Raw genomic sequence first — 24,955 nt, 5'->3', positions numbered from 1 at the left:
TTACACAGCACATGCTGTTTCAGCCACAACCCTGTGCTGGGAAAAATATATGCAACATATTTGAGCTAATTTACTTGTTTGTTGTTTAAAATAAGCAGAATAATGTCTCTGTTTGTGCATCTCACTCAGTTTTGCTGCAGTGCAAATAAATGAGATTGTCATGCAGACAAACTGACCATCACTAATGAAAACCTGTCTTAAATATTGTATCCATGATGCAGCCATCTTTATTCTACTAACACCACCATTTAATGTAGTGAGCTTTAAAGTAATTGATTTTAATATCCATCTAAGTAGTACAATGAAATATTGGCAATATGTATCAGTATGTGCATCAATATAATTCTGTTGTGGAAAATAATACCATGGTGTATCAATATTTCCCCCCCACCCCTAATGTTACAGTATGTAAACTAGCTTTCAGTTTTTATTAGATAACAAATGTATAACAAGGGCAGTAAAGCATGGTGATACAGTGGGTAGCACAACCACCTCACAGCAAGAAGGTCACTGGTTTGAGCCCCAGCTGAGTCAGTTGGCATTTCTGTGTGGAGTTTGCGTGTTTTCATGGGTCCAAAGACATTTGCTGTAGGTGAATTGAATGAACTAAATTGGCTTTATTGTGTAAATGCAAGAGTGTATGTGTGTTTCCCAGTGTTGGGTTGCAGCTGGAAGGGCTGTGTAAAACATATGCTGGAGAAGTTGGTGGTTCAGTGCGCTGAGGCCTAATTACTAAGCCAGGTGTGCCAAAACTCAGCCCTGGAGAGCCGGTGTCCTGCATAGTTTAGTTCCAATTTCCTTTAACACACCTGCACCTGCCTGAAGTTTCTAGTAAAGCAAGAAAGAGCTTGATCAGCTGGTTCAGGTGTGTCTAACTGGGGTTGGAAGTAAACTTTGCAGGACACCGACCCTCCAGGACCGAGTTTGGGCAGCGCTGGACTAAGCCAAAAAGAGAATGAATGAATGAAAATGAAAGTCAAAGTCTTTTAGTCATTAAAATAATTAAACAGATTAATCTTTCTAATAATCATTGGGTTAAATGATAATGAAAAGTCCTAATTACTTGTTTATAATTAGTAAAAGACGTTCAAATATAGTCAACGTTGTGTGTGTGTGTGTATTCAATCTAATGTAGTGTTAAATGAAGTAATGACGCAATATACCAGTCACCTGTAGAACACAAATACATCCATTTTAATTTGAGAAAATACAAAAAGAAACCATGTACAATTTATGTACAAACTTTTTGTACAAGACAGTATGTTTATCAGCAGGTTATATTTGACAGAGTCAGGTAGATCAGCTCAGCACCATCACGTCCTCCAATCAAATCAGTCATATTCCGCTATGACAAACTCCTTTTTCCTGTAATGAATATGCCAATAAGTACATGTATAGATGGATGTTTCGATCATTTATTGAAGTGGAAGAAAAGACAGCAACAAAATAGTAATCCATACGCAAGTTCAGCATGTTAAGACTTAATTCCCTCCAAGTGTTTCTATTCTGTTACAGTGTGTTTCCTTTATACAGCAGTTTAGTCTATAAACGTAACTCTTTCCTTTACAGTAGAATAAAGTAGCCAAAATATGACAGTTGTGTATTACATACAGTAGCACATCAGTAAGGTTGCTTTATATGTTACTTTAATTAAAACACTCTTGAATACATTGACAGGTGAGCCTATGTAAACATCATAGTCAGTTCTACGTAGCATCACTCAGTCATTGTGGTCTTTTTTCCCCTCAGTATCTATAAGGTATCAAAGGTGCTTGGATTTCAGCAGCTCGCACAGGTCTTGTGCCCATCTGAATGCCACTTTTCGCTCTAGTGGGTCTTCCGCTGTTCCTCCTTTGGTGGTCCTGCACTGCCTGGCACTGTCCTGGCATGGAGGCAAAGATGGCTTGGATGTTCTCCATGCCAGTGTTAGACGCCATCATATTCATCAAGACCCAATGACTGACTGATGCTAGTAGACGATACATGTCATGGCACTGATATGTGTACACTCTAGTATCTTCACAAGATGTACAAATAAATTGCATGATACTAAAATATTGCACATTTGTTGCAATGGAGCAGAAAATAGCTGTATCGCTTTGAAAGGTAACCATAAGAAAACGTAAGCCTGCTTTTTGTTTAGTCGTCAGGATCGCTACCTGAGAATGTGTTTTGACAAAGAAAGAAAGAAAGTCTGTAAACAAACAAGCCATTTTGACATTTTCAAAGTATGTGTGATTGTAACGGATGACAAAATGGAATGTAAAATGGTTAATTACCCCTGTGTAAAAGAGCTAGTTCTGCATCTACACTCTTCTCATCAAATGAAACCTGCTGTTGCGCGATCGGCTTTCCTTTGTAATGCGCTTTCATTACAGGAAAAGGACCGCACGGAGACTAAAAATATCGGACATTTAACGCCAATGGATTTTTTATTTTTTTTTGCTCAAAGTCTTTTTCAGGCTAGCAAGTATGTCGACAATCCAATTTTACATACATTTTACTCACATTAGTATTATTGTTTTTTTTTTAAGAAATCTACTTGCTACAAAGTGTAACACCAATGTAATCACAATCAGAAAATCACTTCAGGACAAAGCCTAATTGTCCAGTAGACAAACGATAAAGCTGAGATCCTTTTTTTTTATTTGAGAAAATAAACGTTGACTAGAATGGGCAGATTTCTAAAACAGTTTTCTATTCTTTCGCCTAATGGATGGACAACGTCTCTTTTCTACAGTGATATGGCTATTAGCATCAGTGTGCTCTCCTCTCTAGCGAGACCTAATTTAGGCCAAACATCACTACTATTACCGTAACCTTATGACAGAAAGAGCAGAGCCCCCTCCTCATGCGTGAGTTCATGTCAACATCGCTTTACCTGGAATTACACAAAAGTGTGAGTAGTCATTTATCTGTTAGCTTATGAAAATGAAAGCATGTTTGAGTAGTAGGTCCTTCAAAGCAGCCCGCGTGAGCTGATGGAAAGGTAAATTCCACTCGGGTTCACAGATCTTTGACGTGTCCCGGTTGATGTTACGTGATATGTCAGGGGGCTAAAATTGAAGAAACCCAACCGCCGCTGCGCACTGTAGCTAGTAAGATATCTTTAAGATACATTTAGAAATAAAGTTCTCTGATATGTATAAAAATAAGTACAAAATGATTACGCTCATGGATAAAAAATAAGTATGTACTTATGTATAAATCTGACAGAGCACTTGAAGCCAAGTTCAAAGGTCTGTGAAGCATTTGTATCAGTACACGTTCTACTTTAAGCTGTAGCCTCGGTAGACGTGAGTGATGTTCAGATCTGTTTAGTCCACAGCAAAGTTACATCTTTGGCTGATAATTGAACAATATTATTGAGCTTGTGTGATTGAGCATCATGGTTGGTCACAGGGAACATCCAAGCACTTTAACCACCCCTGTGCCAACCCTGTGCCAGGCAGTGGCAACACCCAAAGGAGGAACCGTCGGTGCCCACTTTTCGCAATATGTGGCATTATTTTCAATTCATTCAGAAGATTATTTGAGTTTGGAAGCTCAATCATTGTTGAATTATCAGCAGGTGATATTAGTGTTTCATTCAGTCGCATTAATAGCAGAGCCGCAGACAAACATTAGAAGCCTCGATCACTAGCAGTCATGGATGATGGAAAGACGTCAACAGAAGTAGTGCATATCCTCAGTGTATTGCCAATTCCGAAGAGCTACGTTGGGGATGGCCATTTGCAAACATTTCCATGTGCCTAAACAGTCTGCGGGGATGGAAATGGGCATCCTTTTTTGAGCCTCGGTTTACTTCGGGCAGCCTTCAGCACACACCATGCACCAAACAAACACAGCCATTCGTTTAACAGCCTCAGCCTGTGATGTCAGACCCCAACTCAGAGGAGAAGCGAGGGAAAGCTTTGACTCTTTCGTCAGTTATTAAATGGTAGTGCAAAAACCAAATGGACAACAGATACACGACTCAATCGATGGGGCTGATCTTTGGGTAGTGTTTGGATGAAGTGAGCGAGGGTGACCCTCATCCTCCATAATAGCGCCCTCTGCATGGAGTCAGGTCACAGCAGAGGTGAGATAATGCAAAGAATCACAGGAAGTATCTTTTTTTTCTTCTATTTTTTTTTCTTTTTTGTTCGCCTGTTATTTTAAAAAGTGCTAGGGGCTGTACAATCCTTACTTGATTGTCATTATGTACATCACTATGTATACATATACAAAAGTATGGAAGTAACATTAAAGGTATACACATAGGAAGTCCCTTCTAGTCCTCGATCGCTTCGAACCCTCGAGTGGAACAAGGGAAGAACAATGTGTCGGCGTCATCACAGTCAGCGTTTCACGAATAGCGCTCGTCTTTTACAGCAGGATGACCCAAGTTCCCTCAGTGATAAGAAAGGCCGGGGGATTTGTTCAGCATTCGTCTTCGACTTCTCGGATAGGTGGAATCAGACTGCTAGTGGATTTGTACTGATTGACTTGGTTGGCCATGTGAGTGCTCATAGGCTTGATTTGAATGTTCCTTGGGTATGCGTTTTCTGCTTCATCTGTAAACCATCTCTTTTCTGGGAGACAGCCAGGGCAGGAGACAAGTAGAAGACGAGAAACATAGTGTTAAAATCAGATCTGTACAGCAGGGTCATGCATATCTCTCTCTAAAAAAAAAAAAAAAAACCCACCACGCTCTCATTCTCACACTCTATACATGATCACATTCAGAAGGACACAGGGTGAAACACACATTGTTGGACCTATTACTGATTTCATGAGGCAGCACAGTACGGTATGTAAAAGCGTTTAAACAAGGGCGTACTGTAGCCAAAAGGAATGACTGTATCATGCCATGTATCTGAGGATGTTTACAGGTCTCCGGAATCAGCCGTTTATTGGAAAGCGCTTCATTTGAGAACTTTAAGCCACACATAGAGTACGTCCTCATCACATTTCTCCTAGGCGGTGTCATTTTTCAGCACTCCAACTATTCCTCCAAGTTGAAATGTGCTGCACACCTTGGAGTGTCAGGCTGCGGTGAGCCGCGGGGGGAGAGTGTCACGCCGCACTCGTTTGATGTGAGTGGAGCTGTGCCTGAGGTGGTGCAAGGAGTCAGTCACCTCACTCAGCTCCCCTGAGTTCACTACTGATGCTGGCACTTACAGCGCCCCGAGACATCCTGTGGCTCCGCAAGGGTTAAAAGAGCCAATTTCAGCAGCACGGGGACTCTCATCATGGATCCCCTCTATTACAATATTTGAGCTGAATTTCATCTGTGAGCGGAAAATGAAACCACTTTCGTCTGGTTTGAGTAAAGAACTTTTTAAATAGTTCGAATCTCCGTTTTTTTTTTTTTTTTTTAGATTGACGCAGCCGTAAGCCATGAGAAACTACAAAATATACAGTAATATGACTTCCATTACAAGATGGAAGGTGCAACGTAAAGTGGCAAATATGATAACAGCCACCGATGTGTCATGAATAATTGGAAATGTCGGTTAATCAACTGATATAAGAAATGTTTAATTAAATCGGAAAGCTTACTCATCTTGCACAGACAGCGAGGTTCCCGACCAGGGGTGCGTTTCCCAAAACTGTAGCTGTTTGGTCACATATCCTTCATTTCAACAATGTATTTTATAACGTAAAAAGTCCATTATGGTGCTCTAAACAGGATAGAGTAACAACTTCTTTAGAGGAAAAAACCCAAATTTTTGTGCAAATGATATTGTTTTACATGCACACACATTTAAAAAAAAAATCCAATATTACTTTTGATAAAAGCATGTACACACTTTCCATATTAATTGAAATATATGTAAATTGCACATTTAGGGCCAATTTTTCCTTTACAGATATTATTGAGAATATTCCATATACTATTCTAAAACATAATCACTTAGCTAACACTCTAATCTCACATACAAATCATTTAAATTAAGCTAATGATTGTAATGTACAGTCGGCCATTTACTAAGAAAATAATAAATATCTTACCTAATAATAATTATTATTACATTATTAAGTAGGATATTGTTTATTTGTTTTTTATCACTGCAGAAATCTTCTAACCAACAGGCCCATGTCATATAGACCTACAGTACAGATACATTTCTTAATAAATAATCTACTATAAATTAAAAGCATTAACATATGCTATACATTTTAGTTTTTACAAGCTTTGGAGATGTAACGTATAATCCGCTTTTAAATAATAGATGGATGGATAACTAGAAATAGATTACAACCAGGATATTTGCTTCTAACTACAGCTCAAGATGTGTGGTTGGAATCGTACAAGTTTGCCACTCAGTTTGCAAATGTTCTTTGAAATGATGGATTTGGGAAAAGCCAAATCAACGAACTCTGTTTGTAGTGACCTCAGTTGGCTAACGATGAATTTCGGAAACGCACCCCAGTGCAGAAAGGTACCAAAAACCTCTTCAAAACAGTCTATGGCTCTTCAGTGGTTGATCAGATTATTTTCAAGCCACAGGAATATTTTTGTGCACACATTAAACAAAATAAGTATAAATAAAATAATCAACTTAGATTATATAGTACAGGGTGTGCACTGCATTCACATACTGTATCACTCATAAATGCGTCTCTAATGCAATATCTATGCCAATGCTTTGTTTCAAACAGAGGAAGTTGTTCACTAGCATCCAAACTATAAATCAGTGCAAAAATGAGAGGAAACTGTTGAATAAAGTTGCTATTTTTGTTGTATGTTTTTGAAGATTGAAAATATTCTGATTGTACCACTGAAAACTCAAACTGTTTTGAGGATACTTTTGGTATTGGCGTTTGAACAGGACTTTTGCTGTCTATGGAGGATATGGGAGCTTCTGGCTTTCTTCTAAAATATTCTAGTTTGTGTTCTAAAGGTAAATGAAGGGTTTGAAACGACATGAAGAAATTCAGTTTTTGGTTGACTAACACACTTATAGTCTATGATTTGATGTTTATTATAGTGAATAAGTTGTTTCTAGCATGTATCATTTTGGCAATAATTATTTTCACTCTGAAGCAGCATGTAGATTTCCTAATAAAGTTGGAAAAAATACTCCATGCTGATACTTGATGACAATGCGAAGATTGAAAGATCAGTGAAAATTAAGCCTGATGAAACTTGGCATTATCATCCTGGTATAGGACCAGGGCATAGATCTGACTGAAGCTTCACACTGAATCAGTTAGTGTTAAAGAACTGTGCCAAACATAAGAAACAAGAAACACATTAATCATGGCAATGAAGATCCAATCATAGAGTTAAGTATTTGCTTGCTTAAAGCTGTCAACATTTTTATTTTTATAACCAGGGTATAGATTAAATTTGCTGACAGAATTGAACACAAATGTGTTGTGTACACCAATGTTTACACACTCCATGTTTTGGATGTCTCCTTTGATTGTCACACCAATTATGGGTCTTTCAGTCTCTTCTAATGAGCTGATGATCTGAAATTGGTTAAGGAAACATGGAAAATGTGCAGTGCTGGTGGTCCTCCAGGAACGTGGTTGAGAAACTTGCCTAGTTTACACCAGAGGTTGCATTTTGATTTACATGACTCAGAATAAGTATACAAAGATGGAACGAGCTATTCAATTTGATTTTACTTCTCTATTTTCCAAATACTTTATTCGCTTTGAATTAACAAGTACATTTTGATAAACAATGTGCAGACACACTGACCTCTCACACAATGCAGATTGTCTCAGAGAAAGAAAAAAGGAACCTAATGAGAGCTAAATGAAAACAAGAGGGGACTACTGAGAAAGAGATCACTGGAAACCTATCAGATGGACAGAGGTAGAGAGAAGGGTGGTAGTCGACCGCATGCAATGCTGGGATGGTCCTGAGCATGACAAGAGTTAGGCAGTAGCAGCAGCAGCCATTTGCTTTCACTTAGAAAGCAAAGATGAAAAGAAGGCATGATTTCCTTGGAAAGTCAAATCAAAATCCCCTCTCATAACAGTGCTCCACAAAGGACAAAGTTATGGTTTAAAAGATCCCACAACAGGTGCTGTATCATGCAGAATCATTAACTTGCATACCTGGGCCCATTCTATTCATCCTTGTTGCACTTTAGAAAAAAAAGTGGTCTACGTAAGTTTTAAGGCAAGTAACAGGTCTCAAACAGAATAACTGACATCATGTTCCTACATTTTTAGTCTGCTGATTAACAATGTCAAATAACCATCTTCATTTTTAACCTAATGGGGAATTATTCTTAAAATCTTACTGATGCAAATTCAATAATTGTTAAAGTAATTTTAACACTTAATTGTTCAGCTTGCTTAACTTTAAAAGGCTTTTTACTTCTCAATTTAACTATTATTCTCTCTAAGGTGAGGGATTATCTTACAATCTCTAAAACTTGAACTTTAAGGCACGCATCATAAAAGGCACTGAAATAAATGCAGGGTTTTACAACATCCCATAATACCTTGCAGCTCTTTAATTCATCATGATGACTGTATTTGTGGATGATAAAAACGCTATACGATATTAAATAATTAACAATTAAATGATCTAATGCTTTAAAGACAGACATGTGCACCTGCAAGGTATTTAGGGATGATGTGAAACTATTTATGCTATGATAACGTCTCGAAACCCTACCTAAAACATAAACAAAATAAAGAAATCACTAGAGCAGAACTAAAAATAAGCCACTAACAAAGACTAAAAACATGATGATGCAATTTGCAGTTCTCTCACACACAACATGTAACAATGATTGGACAAACAGAAAGGCAAGAAATGGATTAATGCTTGTTCCGCTCTAATGTGTGGCCATGACTAAAGGTTGCCTTTACACAAATGCTGATGGGAAATATAGAGCTGAATCAATTTTAACTGCACCGCTCTAGAGGTCTGCATGGGACCTGGAAATTGTGATTTTTAATCATTGTGAAAATAATTTCATGAATTGTGGTATGTTTACATGACAATGTCAAAATTTTTCTCATTTTCAAAAACACAAAAATAACACTGCATTACTCGTGTCACTAGGTGTCTGTAGATGGCAATGTCACTGTGTTAAATACAGAAGTAACAACTCACAGCACAGTTTGACAGCTTTAACCCTAGTTAAACACCATCTCTTTTCTGGGAAACCTCTAGGAACTAAGTTTGAAACCTCTAGGAACTAAGTTTGACACCCCTGGAAGAACAGTACTAGGGACATGAGCTACATTTGACATCATCCAGGAAGGTTTCGTTCTTCAAATGTAATGCAATACAAGTAACGTGAGTTATGTAATAGTATTAATTTGAATAACGAGTAAAGTAACATTACTTTTAAAAAAAGGAGGTTCTCAAATAACATTACCCTAAAATATTTGTAAATATTTATTTATATATTTTATTTGTGTATATATATATATATATATATATATATATATATATATATATATATATATATATATATATATATATATATATATATATATATATATATATATTTTTTTTTTTTTTTTTTTTTTTTTTTTTTTATCGTTGTAGGTTATACAGTGGGTTTTTGTTCAATAATAGGCATGGCCAATATTTTAGTGCTTTGCAGACACCTTAAACAATATCAAAATGCTTTTTTGATGTAAAATTAATGCGTAAAAAGCCAGTTGTGAAAAGGTATTGCATATCATATGTAACAAATTGTTACCTGCAATTTGATTGTCATTTTGCTCAGATGGATAATTAATTAATATCAAATGATGTGCCATCAGCCAATCGTTGCATAAATAAATAACAAAAATTTGTCCTTCACAACACATGCAGCGATTTCAGATCATTTCATAGAGACATTTTAATCTGATTCGCGAACTTGTTTGAAGAGCCAAATTAGCCTGGGATCAGTTATCAAGATTAAAAGATCTAGGCTCTGCCCCCTGGGGTCCGTTCTACAAGTTTTTTGAGAATCGGATTAAAACATGTGAATGATTTGATCTGATATTATTGAAGGATCCAACCCCCAAATCCTGATCAGGAATGCAGCGATTGGCTGTCACCAAGACAGCAGCGTAATGGTCAACAGTTATGTGGGCAAAATAACAACATTCATAGTAAATGGAAAGCAAAATAATTGTTGTAGGCTATTTGTAAAGGCATTGTTCATGTGTCAAGAGTACAGCCTTTAGCAATTTATTTATTATTAGAGGAGATTTTCTACCTGACAGTATTAAACTTTTTTAATCGATTGGTATAAGGCATTGCTGGCCCTTGAATTAATTCAGAAAAAAAAAGCATTTTGATATTTATCTCTGACGATGTATCAAATAACCCACATATTAGCTGTCAATGTTTTGTGTGCATGCCTCCTGTACATTACAAAATTCCTCTAGAAAAAGAATCTCAATAAGAATATTAGTCATATCTATTATCATAAACTGTATCTGATCCATATTAGTATCGTAAAGTCTACACATTAGTCACTAAACAAGTACAAAAAAAAGATATATGAGTCCCGTGAAAAGGTAGTGCTGTGACCTTTTATGTGGCCTACTTTTGTTGTTTTTTTGTATAATTTTACAATATTTTTATATTCTCCAATTTAATACAGTAGAAAATATCAGCAGTTTGGCACATACCTCTAGCAGCACTTGTGCTTAAAATTGCAATCTGATCCTGTTTTTAAATGAAATATGCCTGCTCCCGAGCGGGTTTGAGCCATACCTGTTGCCATGACAACAACACTTTTAAAGAATGAAACTATCCTGGATCTTGTTAAAAATCAAATCCATCTATGAATAACAGACCCCTTTCTTGTAGGTTTAGTGAATTTTTATTTTTTTTGTAGTTTACGAAGGCGCAAGTCTATAGTCTGAACATGTAATATGCATGCGCAAGACAGCACCATTTCCACAAATTTGCATTATATACTTTACCCAATGACGATAATAGTACATTTATTTACAGCCTCCCAAAAAGCCATTGTCATGTAAGTGAACAACCTTAGTGCAATACAAATGTGTACATGTCCCTCATCTTAACATGAGAAATGTAGTCTTTAAACTGGTCCCTCTACAAGCTGATCTGAATGCAGACCTCTGATTTATTGTTTAAAGTTGTGTTTGTACAAATGCAGCAGCGATGGACCTGGTTAATGTGCACTAGTGATGAGGCAATGATCATTGAGCTGAGAGTGTTTGTGTGTGGTCAAGGCAAGGGCCACATGCACATAACAATGGAGCAAACTCACAAACAGAACGCTGGAAACAAACACACACAGCATACTATCTGTGCCAAGTGTGTTAAAACCACAGAACGCACAGTACACACACTCTGCTGGGTTAAAGGGCCAACTTACTTCTGTTTGTCACGGGCTTCACGTGCTTTGCTGCTGCGGTTCTGCCGGTTGGTGGCTGGGATGGAGTGAACAGACGAGCTCTTCTTGCTGGAGGAATGGGACGAATGGGAGGAGTGGGACAGGCTCGCTCGGGACTGGCCCGCGTTGTGGTCGAACTGCATCAGACAGAAGATCAGGTCCGTGGGCACCATCTCAAACTCATAAGGCGGGTTTGTGATGACATATCTGAGCACATGGGAAAACGGCACACATTCAGCCATCTGTTAAAAGGTAAAACTCTTTCATTTCTGCACTTTATATAGTTTACCAACCCAAAGCTGGGAGGAGGAGAAAAATGCATAATCACTATAGGGATCTGAAAAGGTAAGTGTATTGTTTCTTAACGCAATTAATCGTTTCAAAAGGTCTGACACATCATCTGAGCCATATATCATTGTGTGATGGATAATATGCATCAAGACAAGACGTGTGTGCTGAATTGTTATAAAGAGCTCCCAGATGGACATTTAGATTAAACCAAAGTTGTATCAGCTGACAGTTAGGAATAGCTGAAGCCCTGAAAGTAAAAGGTATGAATGTCTTTCAGCCAAGAAAATCTAGATAAGGAGATCACAATCGCAATCTCAGCTTGTGTAGACCACGTCAATTCAAGTTATATTAAATTTAAAACAAAAATACAATTCACTGCAATTTTGTTAGATTATATATATATATATATATACATATATATATATATATATATATATATATATATATATATATATATATATATATATATATATATACATACATACATACATACACACACACACACACACACATATATATACATATATACAGTTGAAGTGAGAATTATTAGCCCCCCTGAATTATTAGACCGCTTGTTTATTTTTTCCCCAATTTCTGTTTGACGGAGAGAAGATTTTTTTCAACACATTTTTAAGCATAATAGTTTTAGTAACTCATTTCTAATAACTGATTTATCTTTACCATGATGACAGTAAATAATATTTTACTAGCTATTTTTCAAGACACTTCTATACAGCTTAAAGGGACAACTAGGTTAATTAAGTTAACTAGGCAGGTGAGGGTAATTAAGCAAGTTATTGTATAACAGTGGATTGTTCTGTAGATTATCGAGAAAAAATATAGCTAAAAGGGGCTAATAATTGTGGCCCTAAAATGATGTTTAAAAAATTTTAAAAATTGCTTTTATTGTAGCTGAGATACACCAAATAAGGCTTTTTCCAGAAGAAAACATATTATCAGACATACTGTGAAAATTTCCTTGCTCTGTTAAACATAATTTGGAAAATATTTTAAAAAGAAGAAAGAAAAAAAATCTAAGGGGGCTAATAATTCTGACTTCAACTGTATATAACCATATAGCCTAATATCCGATGCCAAGAAAGTGATTCATTTTTCATAAATTGTTAAAAAGTAGTATTTATGATGCCAGTTTAAACACTGTTGTGTACAACATGGATTTTTATAAAATTCATTTTGTGTAATAGGACTAAAAAGTGGACATAAACAAATGTTTTCTCAATTCAAATGAGTAGCTGCTTGGACTCAGAAACAGTATTCCATTTTGTATTAATTTAATGTATTCCATTACTATAGAAATCATCCTAATACAATGATATGGTGTTTAAGAAACAAATAACAATGCTGAAAAAAATGTGTTTGTTTTGTGAAAAGCATGCTAATGAGGATCGTTCGTTAAATATCAATAGTTTTACCTTAAATAGAAATCATTAGTAACAAATGACTTGCCTACCTTTAGAAAACTTCTACTTGATCGTTTTTGATTTCTTTCAAGGATTAAAATCTCACTGACAATTTTCTATGCATCTTACAAGCAAGCATTAATTTATGTTGGGTGGTCCTCTATGCCGCCATGGTTTATGGGCTCAAGTATGGGCTGAAGTTTTAAAGAATACACATATTTTTCAGTGCTGAAGTTGGATTACAGGCATGCTGACTCTGAGGATAAAGAGAACAACTCACCTTTTTGTGCACTGGCTTGGTGCACCTAAATGTGCATCTCGCAATCTATAGATTCCAAAGCACAGCATGTTGTAGGTTTTTAATGCTTTACAGAACAAGTCTCCATAGCAACCTCCGTCCTGAAAAAAATGAACAAACAGCAATTTCAACGTTTCAAGTTATTTTAGGCATTTCTAGTTTAAAATTAAGTGCGGTTTGCCCAAGTTTCTTCATTTACAGTCAAACCAAAATTATTCAGGCACCAGATATAATTTCTCCAATGTTGTTCATTTAGGCAAGTGACTATAGCAAAATAAACTAAACTTCAAAGTTTACCCAACAATTTTTCATACAGTGCACTAAAACCAAAAGGAAGTGACTACAGACTGCATAGTGGGAAGCAATAAAGCACTGATAGCTGTCTAAATATTGTCATGTTGGTTGGTTGACTGTAATCCATTACATATTGTTCCTTTCTATCAGGTATCTGATATTATTAAGATGCATTTGTTCTGACAGTTGAACAGGGAAAAGCTGAGTTCTTGTCATATTGTATTAGCATTGCCTAGACTACAGCAAATAAACTGTGATAATGTGAGAAATGGTGAAGGTGTCTGAACAATGTTTCATTTTCAAGACTGCACTGTCTCCACGGCTATAATAAAATGTGTTGAATTCGAGTTAGATCCAGAAATACCATCAAAGATTTACAACAGTGTTTTTTTTTTTTTTGAAGCCACAAACTTTGCGTGTTTAGCTCATTCACTTTGCATTAGCAAGCAGAGAAGGCGTCGAACGAGGAACGAGGCCTATTGGGTAAAGTGCCAAAACGTGTCAGCTCCTCTTAAGCGTCCACTTACCCCCAAGTCTGCGAAGGGCCCATCGTAGAGGGCCAGCTGGGCGACCCGACACCTGTCCCTGTTAGCCAGCGTCTGCGGCGTGCTGTAGCCACCTCTCAGAGCGTTCTCCTCAGCCAACAGGGCCTCCAGCTCCGGCGTGGCGCCTCCCGTGACCAGCGTCCGGATCAGGGTGAGGATATTATCATTGAAGTATGTCTGCCAGGATAAAGGAGAGCATCCGGACATGAGCACCATTAGAGTCACAGCTCAAGACAGTCAGGATTTTGGAGCTGTCCCGAACACTGTTATCTAGACCCTGATCTGTCTCTTCTCATTTCACTCCCTGGGAAGGGAAGAGACACAGGAATGCAATTACGCCAGCTGTTGTTGTTGTCGTCCTCTTCTCCTCCCCATGCACATTCATTTTGGTAACACCAGCTATGCTTAACAGGGGAGCGTTTTGCACACGAGGACATTTTAATTATCATTATTGTAGCTAATTGTAGATTAGATGCAATGCACAATAGATCTCATAACACAACTTGAGGACGACTGCTTGTTCAAGTTCAAAAGTCGGATTTTTATTGTATAATTGTTTTTTTTATTATTATTATTTTTTCCTAAAAGTGTGTCATATTAACTGCTGAGTGAGACTAAAACTTTGTCTTCATTACTGGAGTGATCACTTTGTTTAAAAAGGAATGGAACAGTCACAGATATTCTAGATATAAATCTAGTTGGGAAGTAATTAATATTTGAAAATATGCACACAATTAAGTATGCCTAATATGTTTTATCAAATTTATTCAGGAATATTATGGATAACATTTAAATCGGCAAAACTTACGGATTTGTTTTGGGTTTGTTTCATGTTAAACTATTATAAAGCCATTAAATAAACCAGTTAAATATTTTATAACTTTAAGCATTAAAGGTATAGTTCACCCAAAAATGAAAATGTAAATATACAGTTGAAGTCAGAACCTTGAAAAATATCTAGTGAAATACTATGTACTGTCATCTAATACTATGTACTGTAAAACTATCATGTTTAGAAATGTGCTGAAAAAAAATCTTCTCTACGTTAAACAGAAATTGGGGAAGAAAATAAACAGGGGGGCTAATAATTCAGGGGGTTTAATATCTCTGACTTCAACTTTATTTGATGAGGAGAGCGAGGACGAAAGTAACGTGGGACAAAAATAACAAATCGATTTTCTCAATGCCATGACAACATTTGATTTCCAGGCTATAACAGCACATTCAGCATGCAACCCTTGATAATGCGGCCAAATATCAGAGAATTGCAGAACTGTGTCCTGCAATTAGCTCAAAACTTCTGCTTTTAAGAGCAAAATATAAATTATTGTTGTGGTTATCTTTTTCTTTTATTACAAGATGTGTTTCTCTTTTTTTATGTGTCACACTTATGATCAATCTTCAGGTTATTTAGTGCAATAACAATCCTTGAGTTTGAAATCTTTGAGTTTTTCAGTTTAAAAGTAAATCAGATTTAAATGGCAAGAGTTCATGTGGGGACAAAAGTAGCACTGTTAATTATGTCCCACTGATAATAGCCATGCCATATTTTTTACTGCCATATTGGAGTTTTCAGTGTTTTGACTCATGTTTTATAAGATTAATGCATATTGACTATAATAATAATAATTATATATATATATATATATATATATATATATATATATATATATATATATATATATATATATATATATATATATAATAAAACTGATAGAAAATCTTAACATTTTGCGTTGCTGGATTGCTTTTGAAACATTTAATGGAAGTGAAATTTTAAATGCAAATGCAAAATATGTTTGCAGTGAAAATTGACAAGGTCTTAGTCAGATATATTTAAAATGAACCAGATTAAGCCAGTAAATTTAGCAAACAACATTGTTGCGTTGCTTTTGACCCACCTGTGTGTTACTTTCGTCCCTGCTCATGGGGTCATAAGTAATAATGTGCAACTTTTGTTTAAAATGAAGTTTTATAGGAGTTGTTTTACATTAATACAAAATAACAGCTGATTTTGATAGAGCACTGTTGCGAAACATTAACCACACAAAAAAATATATATTTCTGCTAAAAAATATATTTTTTAAATTAGGTTTTAATAAAAAATGTTACTTTCATCCCTGCTCTTCCATTTTTGGATGAACTATCCCTTATTTTCCAACTGCTTACAATTTTAGAAACATCTCATTCAAGATGCAAAACTACACAGCAAATCTTTAAAACCAGAATATTTCTTAGCCTTGAACTCAAATTCCAATTGCATAAAATCCTTTATTTAAAACTCTACACACAACTCTGTACCTAAAACGCAAAGTCACTTGCTTTCTTTTCCAAACACAATCAATCAAAATGCTACTTATTCACAATGAAACGCACACACGCTCCGCAAATGTGGAAACACTAATTTCGTAACTGATCACTAACCAATAACTGGGCTGTTCTGGTATAAAAAAAATGGTTTTCCACCCATCAACAGTAGCTTTGTACCTACACCATTTGTTTTCTTTTTAAATTCCTCTTTAAGGAAGAATAGAGAATTTCTTCTGAGCCTAGCACTGTAAAGTGTATGAAGACCTAGATAAGGCCTAGACATGCCCACATGACGCTTTTCCAGACAATGGAAACAATTTTTTCTTTTTTTTTTTTTTTTACATTTTACATACAATATGTTTGTGTTTTTATGCTATAAACACTAATAATGTTTGGCCTAATACATATTTTCTGTTTCTTCGTGTGATTGTTTTTTACAGTGTACCTGATACTCCTCTCAGCAGATTATTGTCACTAAAAAACATTGTATTGAAATATAGATGTAAGCCTAAAGATCAAAGAGCTTTAGATTTAGAACAAAAGTGTTTCAATGCTATATCCAAACATTTACTAATAACTAATAATTAATTGCTGGAAAAATATATACATTTACTGTTGTAATCACTATTAAAAGTTGTTTGCTGCTGAATGTTTTTTGGAAATCGATACATTTATTTCAGGACTATTTTATGATTATGCATAAGATTACACAATTTATTTGTATGTAAAATTATCTTTAGCATTTACTGCCACTTTTAAACTATTAAGTGTATCACTTTAGAATGATAAATAAATACATCTCTCTGAAAGATGCGTAGTGTGTTTAAAATCCTAAAACTTAAGCTTGCAGGTCCAAGCCAGATTTGTTACATGTGGACTCTGACCCTGCAGTATCCTGTCCATCAGATGTTCTCCAGTGTCACTGATGATGATAAAGTTGTCAAATGATTAAGGTATAAAAATAAAAGATTGTAGCCGGATCATGAGGTGGTTCGTGTGAGCAGCAGAGGGCTGTGTCGCCGCGAGCTGGAGTGACACCTCTCCAGGCCCCTGACAGCAGCATTCAGCCGGATGATGGATGAGAGCTGTCTATTAGCAGCCTTCACCTTTGTCCACAGTGAAATGCACTTGAAGGCTGCTTTGTTCTAGCTTCACTCAAAGTGAAAGGTACTGGAATTAAGCCATCATATGGATAAGGGGATAGCAGCGGTCGTAGGTAGCGAGGGGGAAAGAAGAAAACGCCAACGAAGAAGGGAAAAGTGAAAAAAGGTATCTTTCCTAATCTAGCCTAGATGACACTGTTAGGAGATTAGAGCTCCTGCGCCCCACAGCAGCCCACGTTGCGTGTCAAGGCATGCCATTAAAGAAAACTTGAGCACTTACCTTGTTAAAAGATCTAATAAGACTCTTGAAAGTTCATTTCATGACACGTTATATGAGGAGTCTTGGCAACAACTTTCCTTTTGATGTCACCGCTGCTGACAGTGCTGTCTGATCAATGTGGCATTTCATTTACCAACCTCTGCCTACTGGTAACGCCTGAGCCCTACATCTAAAGCACAGCACAGCCGGAGGATGTCTCTTTCCTATACATTATTCCGCAGGATTAGCAGTCAGACATGCCTTCGTGTAATTCTATATGACATGCCATGATGGGAGAGAAATGACTGTGCACCTTTTGACAGGTGGCTTTGTTCCCCAAATCACTGGCTGCTTTTGAATACCAACGGAAAGATCATCTGAAGCCTAGTAGATAATATGAAGGATCCTTCGCACAATGAAAGGATTTGAATCGACTTATTCAGCAGGGATAATTTCTTGATAGGATTTTAGGCACGCTAATCTGTTTAAAGGAATTCGAATGGGTAAAGAGATGTCAACGTGGCAGCTGTTTAGCCGCTAACTCACCGCACTCATCAGGGAGTCCAACACGCTGACGGCGAATGCGGTACCACAGGCGAACGGCTGGGTCAGGTAGAGCTCAGTGTCTGGGTCGTCATCGTCGTCTTGGTCCAAAAACTGAACGTTGGAGTCGTTCACTGCGGTACAGAGAGAGAAGTTTTAGAAATGCGCAGAAGAGTCAAATAGTGTCCTGCAAAGGGTGGAGAAGTGTGGAGTGTCTTGCCATCCAACGGGATGATGAAGTCAAATAAACAATGAGCATTAAACAAATTAAAAACACATGCACGACAGCATGCATTCAGGAGATAACCTCAATCTGATAACTTGAATGCATGTACAGCAAAATAAAGGGATTGTTTACGTAAAAATGTCAATTCTGTCATCAAATATTCTCCTCATTTTTTTTTGACATTTATATAATTATTTTATTGAACATCTTCAGATCTACTACACATTCATGAGAGAAGTTGTGCTGTTAGATCTATACAGTAAATGAGCTGCTCTTTTGAGTCTTATTGTTTTATTTGTTTGATTTGAAAAGAAATTGAACTGACCTGGTTCACTTACTATATGGCCCTGCCTACACTTGGTTTTAAGCATCATTAATTAAAGCTGCTCACAAGCGAATTACACTAAGTATGGGTGTAAACAGAGTCCAAAACTTGTCATTGCTTGCTAGAAAAGGCTCATTCATATATAATACCTTTCCCTTTTAGAAATCAGGTATACTGTATAGCTGAAAGTACAAATACGTCTAAATATACCAACTATAATGTCAAATGTCCAAATTTACCAGATTTAATACCAAATATGATACCAAACATTTCCTAATTAATACCAAATACGTCCAAATATACCAAATATAATATTAAATTCATCCAAATATGTCCAAATATAATATCAAATATATCTAAATAAACATGTCCAAATATAATATTAAATATAATACCAAATATACCAAATCTAATATCAAATATGTCCATATCAAATATGTCCAAATATAATACCAAATATGTCCAAATATAATACCAAATATGTCCAAATAAACAAAACATGTCCAAATATAATACCAAATAATACCTCCTTAATACCAAGTGTAAACAGGTCCAACAATAAATAACCGGAGAGGAAGATTCACTAACGACATAAGGAATAGCTCACCCAAAAACAAAAATTACCCCATTATTTACTCACCCTCATGACATTTAAAACTATTTTTGTTGGACGAACATAGTCGGAGTAGTTTTAAAAGCCATGCTTTAGAGTCAGGTCTTTTTTTTTTTCCAATATTGCATAAATCCATCATCAGACTAAGTCCTATGCCAGGATGGAGTTATCACATATATTATGAGGCTGATTGAAAGGTTTTTGTAACAAAAGTATTTCTTTTTTTTATTATTATTAACTTTAGTCACTGACTTTCGCGGACAGCCACATGCATGTTAAGTGTGGCTGATGCACTGTATATTATACAACGGTGATATAGGACACATTCAAAGCGAAAGCTCCAGGTATTGCAGATGGATATGGCAAGAATCAATTGCATAACATACATTTTATCATGACTGGATGTCTGTAATTTAAAAAATTAACCCAGTGATGGACAATGGTGGTCAAAATAGACTCTCCAACACAATTATTCACATCACAAATTTAAAAGTTCTGTGCTCATCTGACAGGGAAAAAAGTACACAAAGAAGACATACATACTGTAATGAGGTGAGCACATAATGAGGTGATTTAGATTTTTGGGGTTTGCAATTACTTAATTGTCTCACAAAATGACTGCACGACTTCAGACGATGTTGAATACAGCGCACAGGAATTATGACCTACTTTTATATTAGTTATTTGTTTGCTTGTGCAATCTTGAAAAAAAAACTCTATTTACTGCATAGAAAACAGTCATTAGTTTAATTCTTTAAAATATCTCCTTCTGTATTGCTCCATGAGGCTCTATAAATGCTGACAGAAATTGTATTTTTGGGTAAACTGGTGCTGTAAATGACGAACAACTGCCTAAATGTCTTTGTGAGGAAAAACGGACTCAGTTTTCAGAGAAAATGTACCAATTTAGGTCCACTTATATAAAATAACCCGCTTTCAAACATTGTTATCTTTGGTTGGACAGCAGAAGCAGTAGTCAGAATGCTTTGAGGCTATTGCGAACGGTCTCAGCGGCCAATGTATAGAGACAATGCCCTGAAATCCCGCTCGGTTTGAACACAGCCTCACACAATCTTTGTTTCACCCCCTTTCAAAATCTATGCTTCAGAGATTAGGGCCAGCACCAAAATAAATAAATAACAATAAACAGCTTAAAGCAAGGTTTGATCTGTTTTCTTTTCTCTTTTTTTTAATTTGATTTCTTCCCAGACTTCCTGTGAGCTAAGGAAGAGAAATGTCAGTCTTTCAGACAGGCCGCTGATGAAAAGGAGCCTGGGCCAAAGAATTGAACTGCTGGGAGATGCTATGAAAACAGCCACAAGGACAGACTCGCATGATCAAAGGCCTAGTGATGCTCTGAGAAAGAAAGAAAGAAAAAAAAAATCCTTTAAAAAAAAAAAAGGCCAAAAACAAGACAGTCAATTTCAACCAGAACTAAGGATAAAAATGTGTTCAAAGTGATGCCATGGGAGCAGGCCTCAGCTGCAGCGGGAGAAATCAAGACAAGCCGATGAAGGAGGCAGTGCATCAGAGTAGCGGAGGACAAAGGCGCAGCTTACCCAGTTCTGTTATCATTTGTATGTTGGTTCCACTGTTTTTTTCCTGACTGAATGAAACCAAAGGCAGTAGTTTGCCAGGCTTAGCTAATGATGATAAAACAGTGTTGAGGGGAGACAGTTATTGAAACAAGTTCAAAGCCAGAGAAAGCATAAACGAGAGTATCATGTCAAGAGTGGGATTAGAAATCTAAAGGTACACTGTCAGGATGAAGCGCTTCTCTGAGAAACTCTATGGAACAGTTCAGCCGTGTTTGTTCATGATAACGGGGATATCGCGAAGGCTTACTGCACAAGAAGATTACTATGAAGCATATAGAACGGAATTACTAATCACTCCGAACAGGTTTCTTGTGCAATCGCACATATTCTAAAATTGATATAGCAGACCAGATTTACAGAGTGCTCCATTGACGGTCAATGATTCGCTCGTGTAAAGAACTTAATGTGTCCGGTTTGCTGGCAGTCTGCTGATAAACATTCGAAAAGTACTCTTGAATTATCATGTATAATTGAATTTTATGCAAGCTTCCACAAAGCAGTTTAAAATTTGTGCAGAGAACTAAACCAAACATTTTTTGATGTTGTTTAAATGTGTGCATGGAATAACTTAGACTTTTTAGTGCTTTGTTAAATTACTCTTCTCAATTTCTTTAATAAATAAATAGTTGTAACTTCCTGCCATGATCCATAAATGTCAACCCTCCCGTTTTTTACAGGATTCTCCTGTATTTTACAATTCTATTCTGCTATCATCCCTAAAGGTATTTTCTCATATTTCTCAAGTATTTTTAACCTTTCTATAAAGGGTGGCAATAAACATCTAAGAGTCGATCCTCCCTATAGGCAACTCATACCTCCGAACCACCAGGGGACGCCCCTTGGTCTTAAATGTGAATCTGTTCTGTGCTTTCATTTTATTAAGTCATAAAAACACTTTGAAGTATATATAAAATTGGCGAGATTACCTTCCTTTCCATTACAGGCGCCGTTGCCCCTCGGGTGCAATCCTCAAAACAGTCAGTTCATGTAGCGGTGCGTGACTGTCTGACGCACTCCATAGTGATAAATAGATGCTGTTTCCCAAATTGATTTTGAACATGCAATTTTTAAGTGGAGCAAAAGTGGACACTTTAGGTTTTGGGTGTGTGTTTGAACAGACATATACACATGATGATAATAATAATAATAATAATAACAACATATTAACATGTTGATCCTTGTGGGTTTTCTTTTAAACAACAACAAAAAAAGTTAGGAAAGCAATTGAATGCTTATAGATCTGTTATTCATTGTAATCTAATGAAATATCTAGATTTTAGAAAGATTCATTCACTGTTCTTTAATCGAATTGTTTGAATTCTACAGTGAAAAAAAAGATAATGAGATTTGATAACATGATTAAATTTCTTTATAATAGCTAAACATTTTAATAGGCTAAACTGTTTGCTAATTTATTTGCAGCTTTGTCTAATGTATTCTAATTATTCTAACATTTGTACCCTCTTTAATGACAGATAATATGAATAGTCTTCATATAATAAAAACAAAGATAAAGCACTTTGCGGTTTCAACTCAATTGCTTTGGCCCATTTCTAAAAATTCTTCTATTCGTCTTAAAATTTTCAAAAAAGTGTGAGTGCAAATGTCAAAACTGTTTGCTGGAACTTCAGAACTTTATTGCAGGTCTGCAAAATGCAGTTACTCACCCAAAACATTTCATTCATGCTTTAAAACCTAGTTATTGTGTGAATAATAATTTATTTGGCCAAGGCCACCAAAATATAAAGTGTATGTGTCATCATTTGCTCAAAATGATTAGTTGTTGTTTTTTTTTTTGTTTTTTTTGCCACAACAGTCAACCATGTAAAAGGTTTTTTCAAAATATGATATTTGTTGAGAAGAGAACAATATTAGTCAATAGTAGATAAAACATGAACATTTGTATTTATACAGTATATTTATTTCTGTACTAATGGACATGTAAAGCACAATGCTGTTTGACCGATTACTGTGTTATATATTTTATTTTTTGTAAAATATATATATTTTTTATGTTACCACAAATACACAAATAGATTACTACAAAATAGCATTAATGAAAATAAATACAAGTCTTTCAACTGCTATTCCACAAACATGTTGCTGCAGTTCAGGATTGTGGAGGTTTTCCATTCTTAAAAAAAGATAAGAAAAAAAAGTAGTGATTGTGCTGTGGACAATCTACATACAGTATACAGTATTTGCATCCAAATTTGATTGGTTAAATAGATTATGCAAATTTTATTGCAATTAGAGGTCATCAGTGTTGGGTGTAATGTGTTACTGTATTACGTTTTAAATTTGTGTCATTAAATTTGTGTCATTGATTACTTAAGTATTTTTAGTTATTTTGATAACTAAAGTCAGTGTATTTGCCTAACGTTACAAATATAGTGTTGGGAAGAAAAACATGCTTCCTTTAAATTACGCTTTCTGCTTCAACGTCAGTAAGCATGTACTCTTAAATTGCTGGAAAACGTGAGTGAAATGGCTCCTTACGAGAGAGGCTGCTTCTTCAAGTGGAAATACAGACATTACTTTGATTTCATTGAGTGTAAAAACAAAAATACTGCTGTAAAATGCTGTCTAAAAAACTTTTGACTGCTTTTAACTCGACCAGCAACTTTTTCAGCACTAGAACAGAAAGCATTCTATGACCATACTCATCACCAAGAAGGACACCACGGCCCAAAAACAGGGTGGCAAAACAAGCTAAATTAGATTTAGGATCGGGATTGAAGTTATCTTTTGAATGTAAAGAGAAGCAAAGCCGTTAATAGGACCGTTCACATATTGTGTCTTTTGTGTGCACTTACATTTTTCACGGCGTTTCACGTGACAAGAACTGACGATCAGCTTCATTGTTTCAGTGAATATTAAAGTACTGAAAGAGCTGCAGTAATCTATTACTTTTTTAAAGTAACTTACCCAACACTGGAGGTCATTTACCAATTTAGCAGACATTACAAGCAATATCAGTATCAGATATTTATGGTGTAAACATGCGCGTATACAAATAATATGCAGCATGAATAAATTGTTTTATATGTGATGGCTTAAACAACGAAAAATTATTAAGAAGTTATGAAGAGTTTGACTGTATAAATGTGAATCAACACAATAGTTTTTTTCAACATCCATATGCAATTCGTTTTTGTCCAAACTATATACAATTGTATATACTGCAGTTGCAATTTGCTTAAATCAATAAAAAAGCCAGTCTGAAGTGAATAATGATCTAATTGTTCAGATATCTTAACTTATTGTTTTGAAAAATTCAATGGAGAATTGAGCCAAAGCAATTGTGGAAAAACTGTAAAATCCCAGTAAACCCTGTGTCTCAGATGTAAGGCTTTGCAACCCCTCAGGGAGGAGAACTTCTGGATCTTCTGCACATCTCAGCAGAACATGCTGTATGTGTGCATGTGAAGAGCTTCATGTTTTGCATGAAGTTTTTAAGTGTCTGCCTTTTTCTTTATGGTGTAACACGCTGTAATTGGGTCAGTGGAGAGTTGAAGCGGCCGGTCTCTGGTGCTTTAGTGCCCTCTGAGATCTAAAACTTTCATGAGTCCCCCCACCATGGGAATAGTGCCACCCTCATTGTTATTTATAAATGGATCCATTTTGCTACTACATGCTCTTTTTTTTTTTTTTGCTCTTTCCCTATAAGTCTCCTCCAGTGCATTAAAAGCACAAGTGATGAGGACGTGACTTTGACCAGTCAGCGGAAGACTCTTCACACACTTTACAGACACACACTTTATAGGGAACACATCAGTGCGGCTTGATATGGGAG

The 24,955-nt window shown here is 36.0% G+C and overlaps 2 protein-coding genes across 50 annotated transcripts in view; one reads left to right on the top strand and one right to left on the bottom strand.

The window, feature by feature from the left end:
- lrmda (leucine rich melanocyte differentiation associated) overlaps positions 1-21,931 on the top strand; it is a 597,893-nt gene extending 575,962 nt beyond the window's left edge. Inside the window, exon 8 of the mRNA XM_073919573.1 lies at positions 20,771-21,931. The gene's annotated coding sequence lies outside the window, so the exon portion shown is untranslated. The remainder of the gene's footprint in view (positions 1-20,770) is intronic.
- kcnma1a (potassium large conductance calcium-activated channel, subfamily M, alpha member 1a) overlaps positions 1,167-24,955 on the bottom strand; it is a 368,370-nt gene continuing 344,581 nt past the window's right edge. For 13 of the 49 annotated variants that reach the window (XM_073919863.1, XM_009307243.5, XM_068212907.2 and 10 more), the window contains 7 exons: positions 21,121-21,204; positions 18,401-18,531; positions 14,165-14,359; positions 13,326-13,444; positions 11,316-11,540; positions 8,062-8,090; positions 1,167-4,574 (listed from right to left, as the gene is read on the bottom strand). In XM_073919863.1, the coding sequence (XP_073775964.1) occupies positions 4,423-4,574; positions 8,062-8,090; positions 11,316-11,540; positions 13,326-13,444; positions 14,165-14,359; positions 18,401-18,531; positions 21,121-21,204 (935 nt within the window). In that variant the 3' untranslated portion in view covers positions 1,167-4,422. Of the gene's footprint in view, positions 4,575-8,061; positions 8,091-11,315; positions 11,541-13,325; positions 13,445-14,164; positions 14,360-18,400; positions 18,532-21,120; positions 21,205-24,955 lie in introns of those variants that run through there. The other 36 variants (XM_073919869.1, XM_073919870.1, XM_073919851.1 and 33 more) reach the window with 7 other exon arrangements.

This window comes from Danio rerio, chromosome 13, assembly GCF_049306965.1.
Source record: "Danio rerio strain Tuebingen ecotype United States chromosome 13, GRCz12tu, whole genome shotgun sequence".
NCBI classification, from domain to species: Eukaryota; Metazoa; Chordata; class Actinopteri; order Cypriniformes; family Danionidae; genus Danio; species Danio rerio.
Note: the sequence above shows the minus strand (reverse complement) of the source record. Positions and strands in the feature narration are given on the sequence as shown.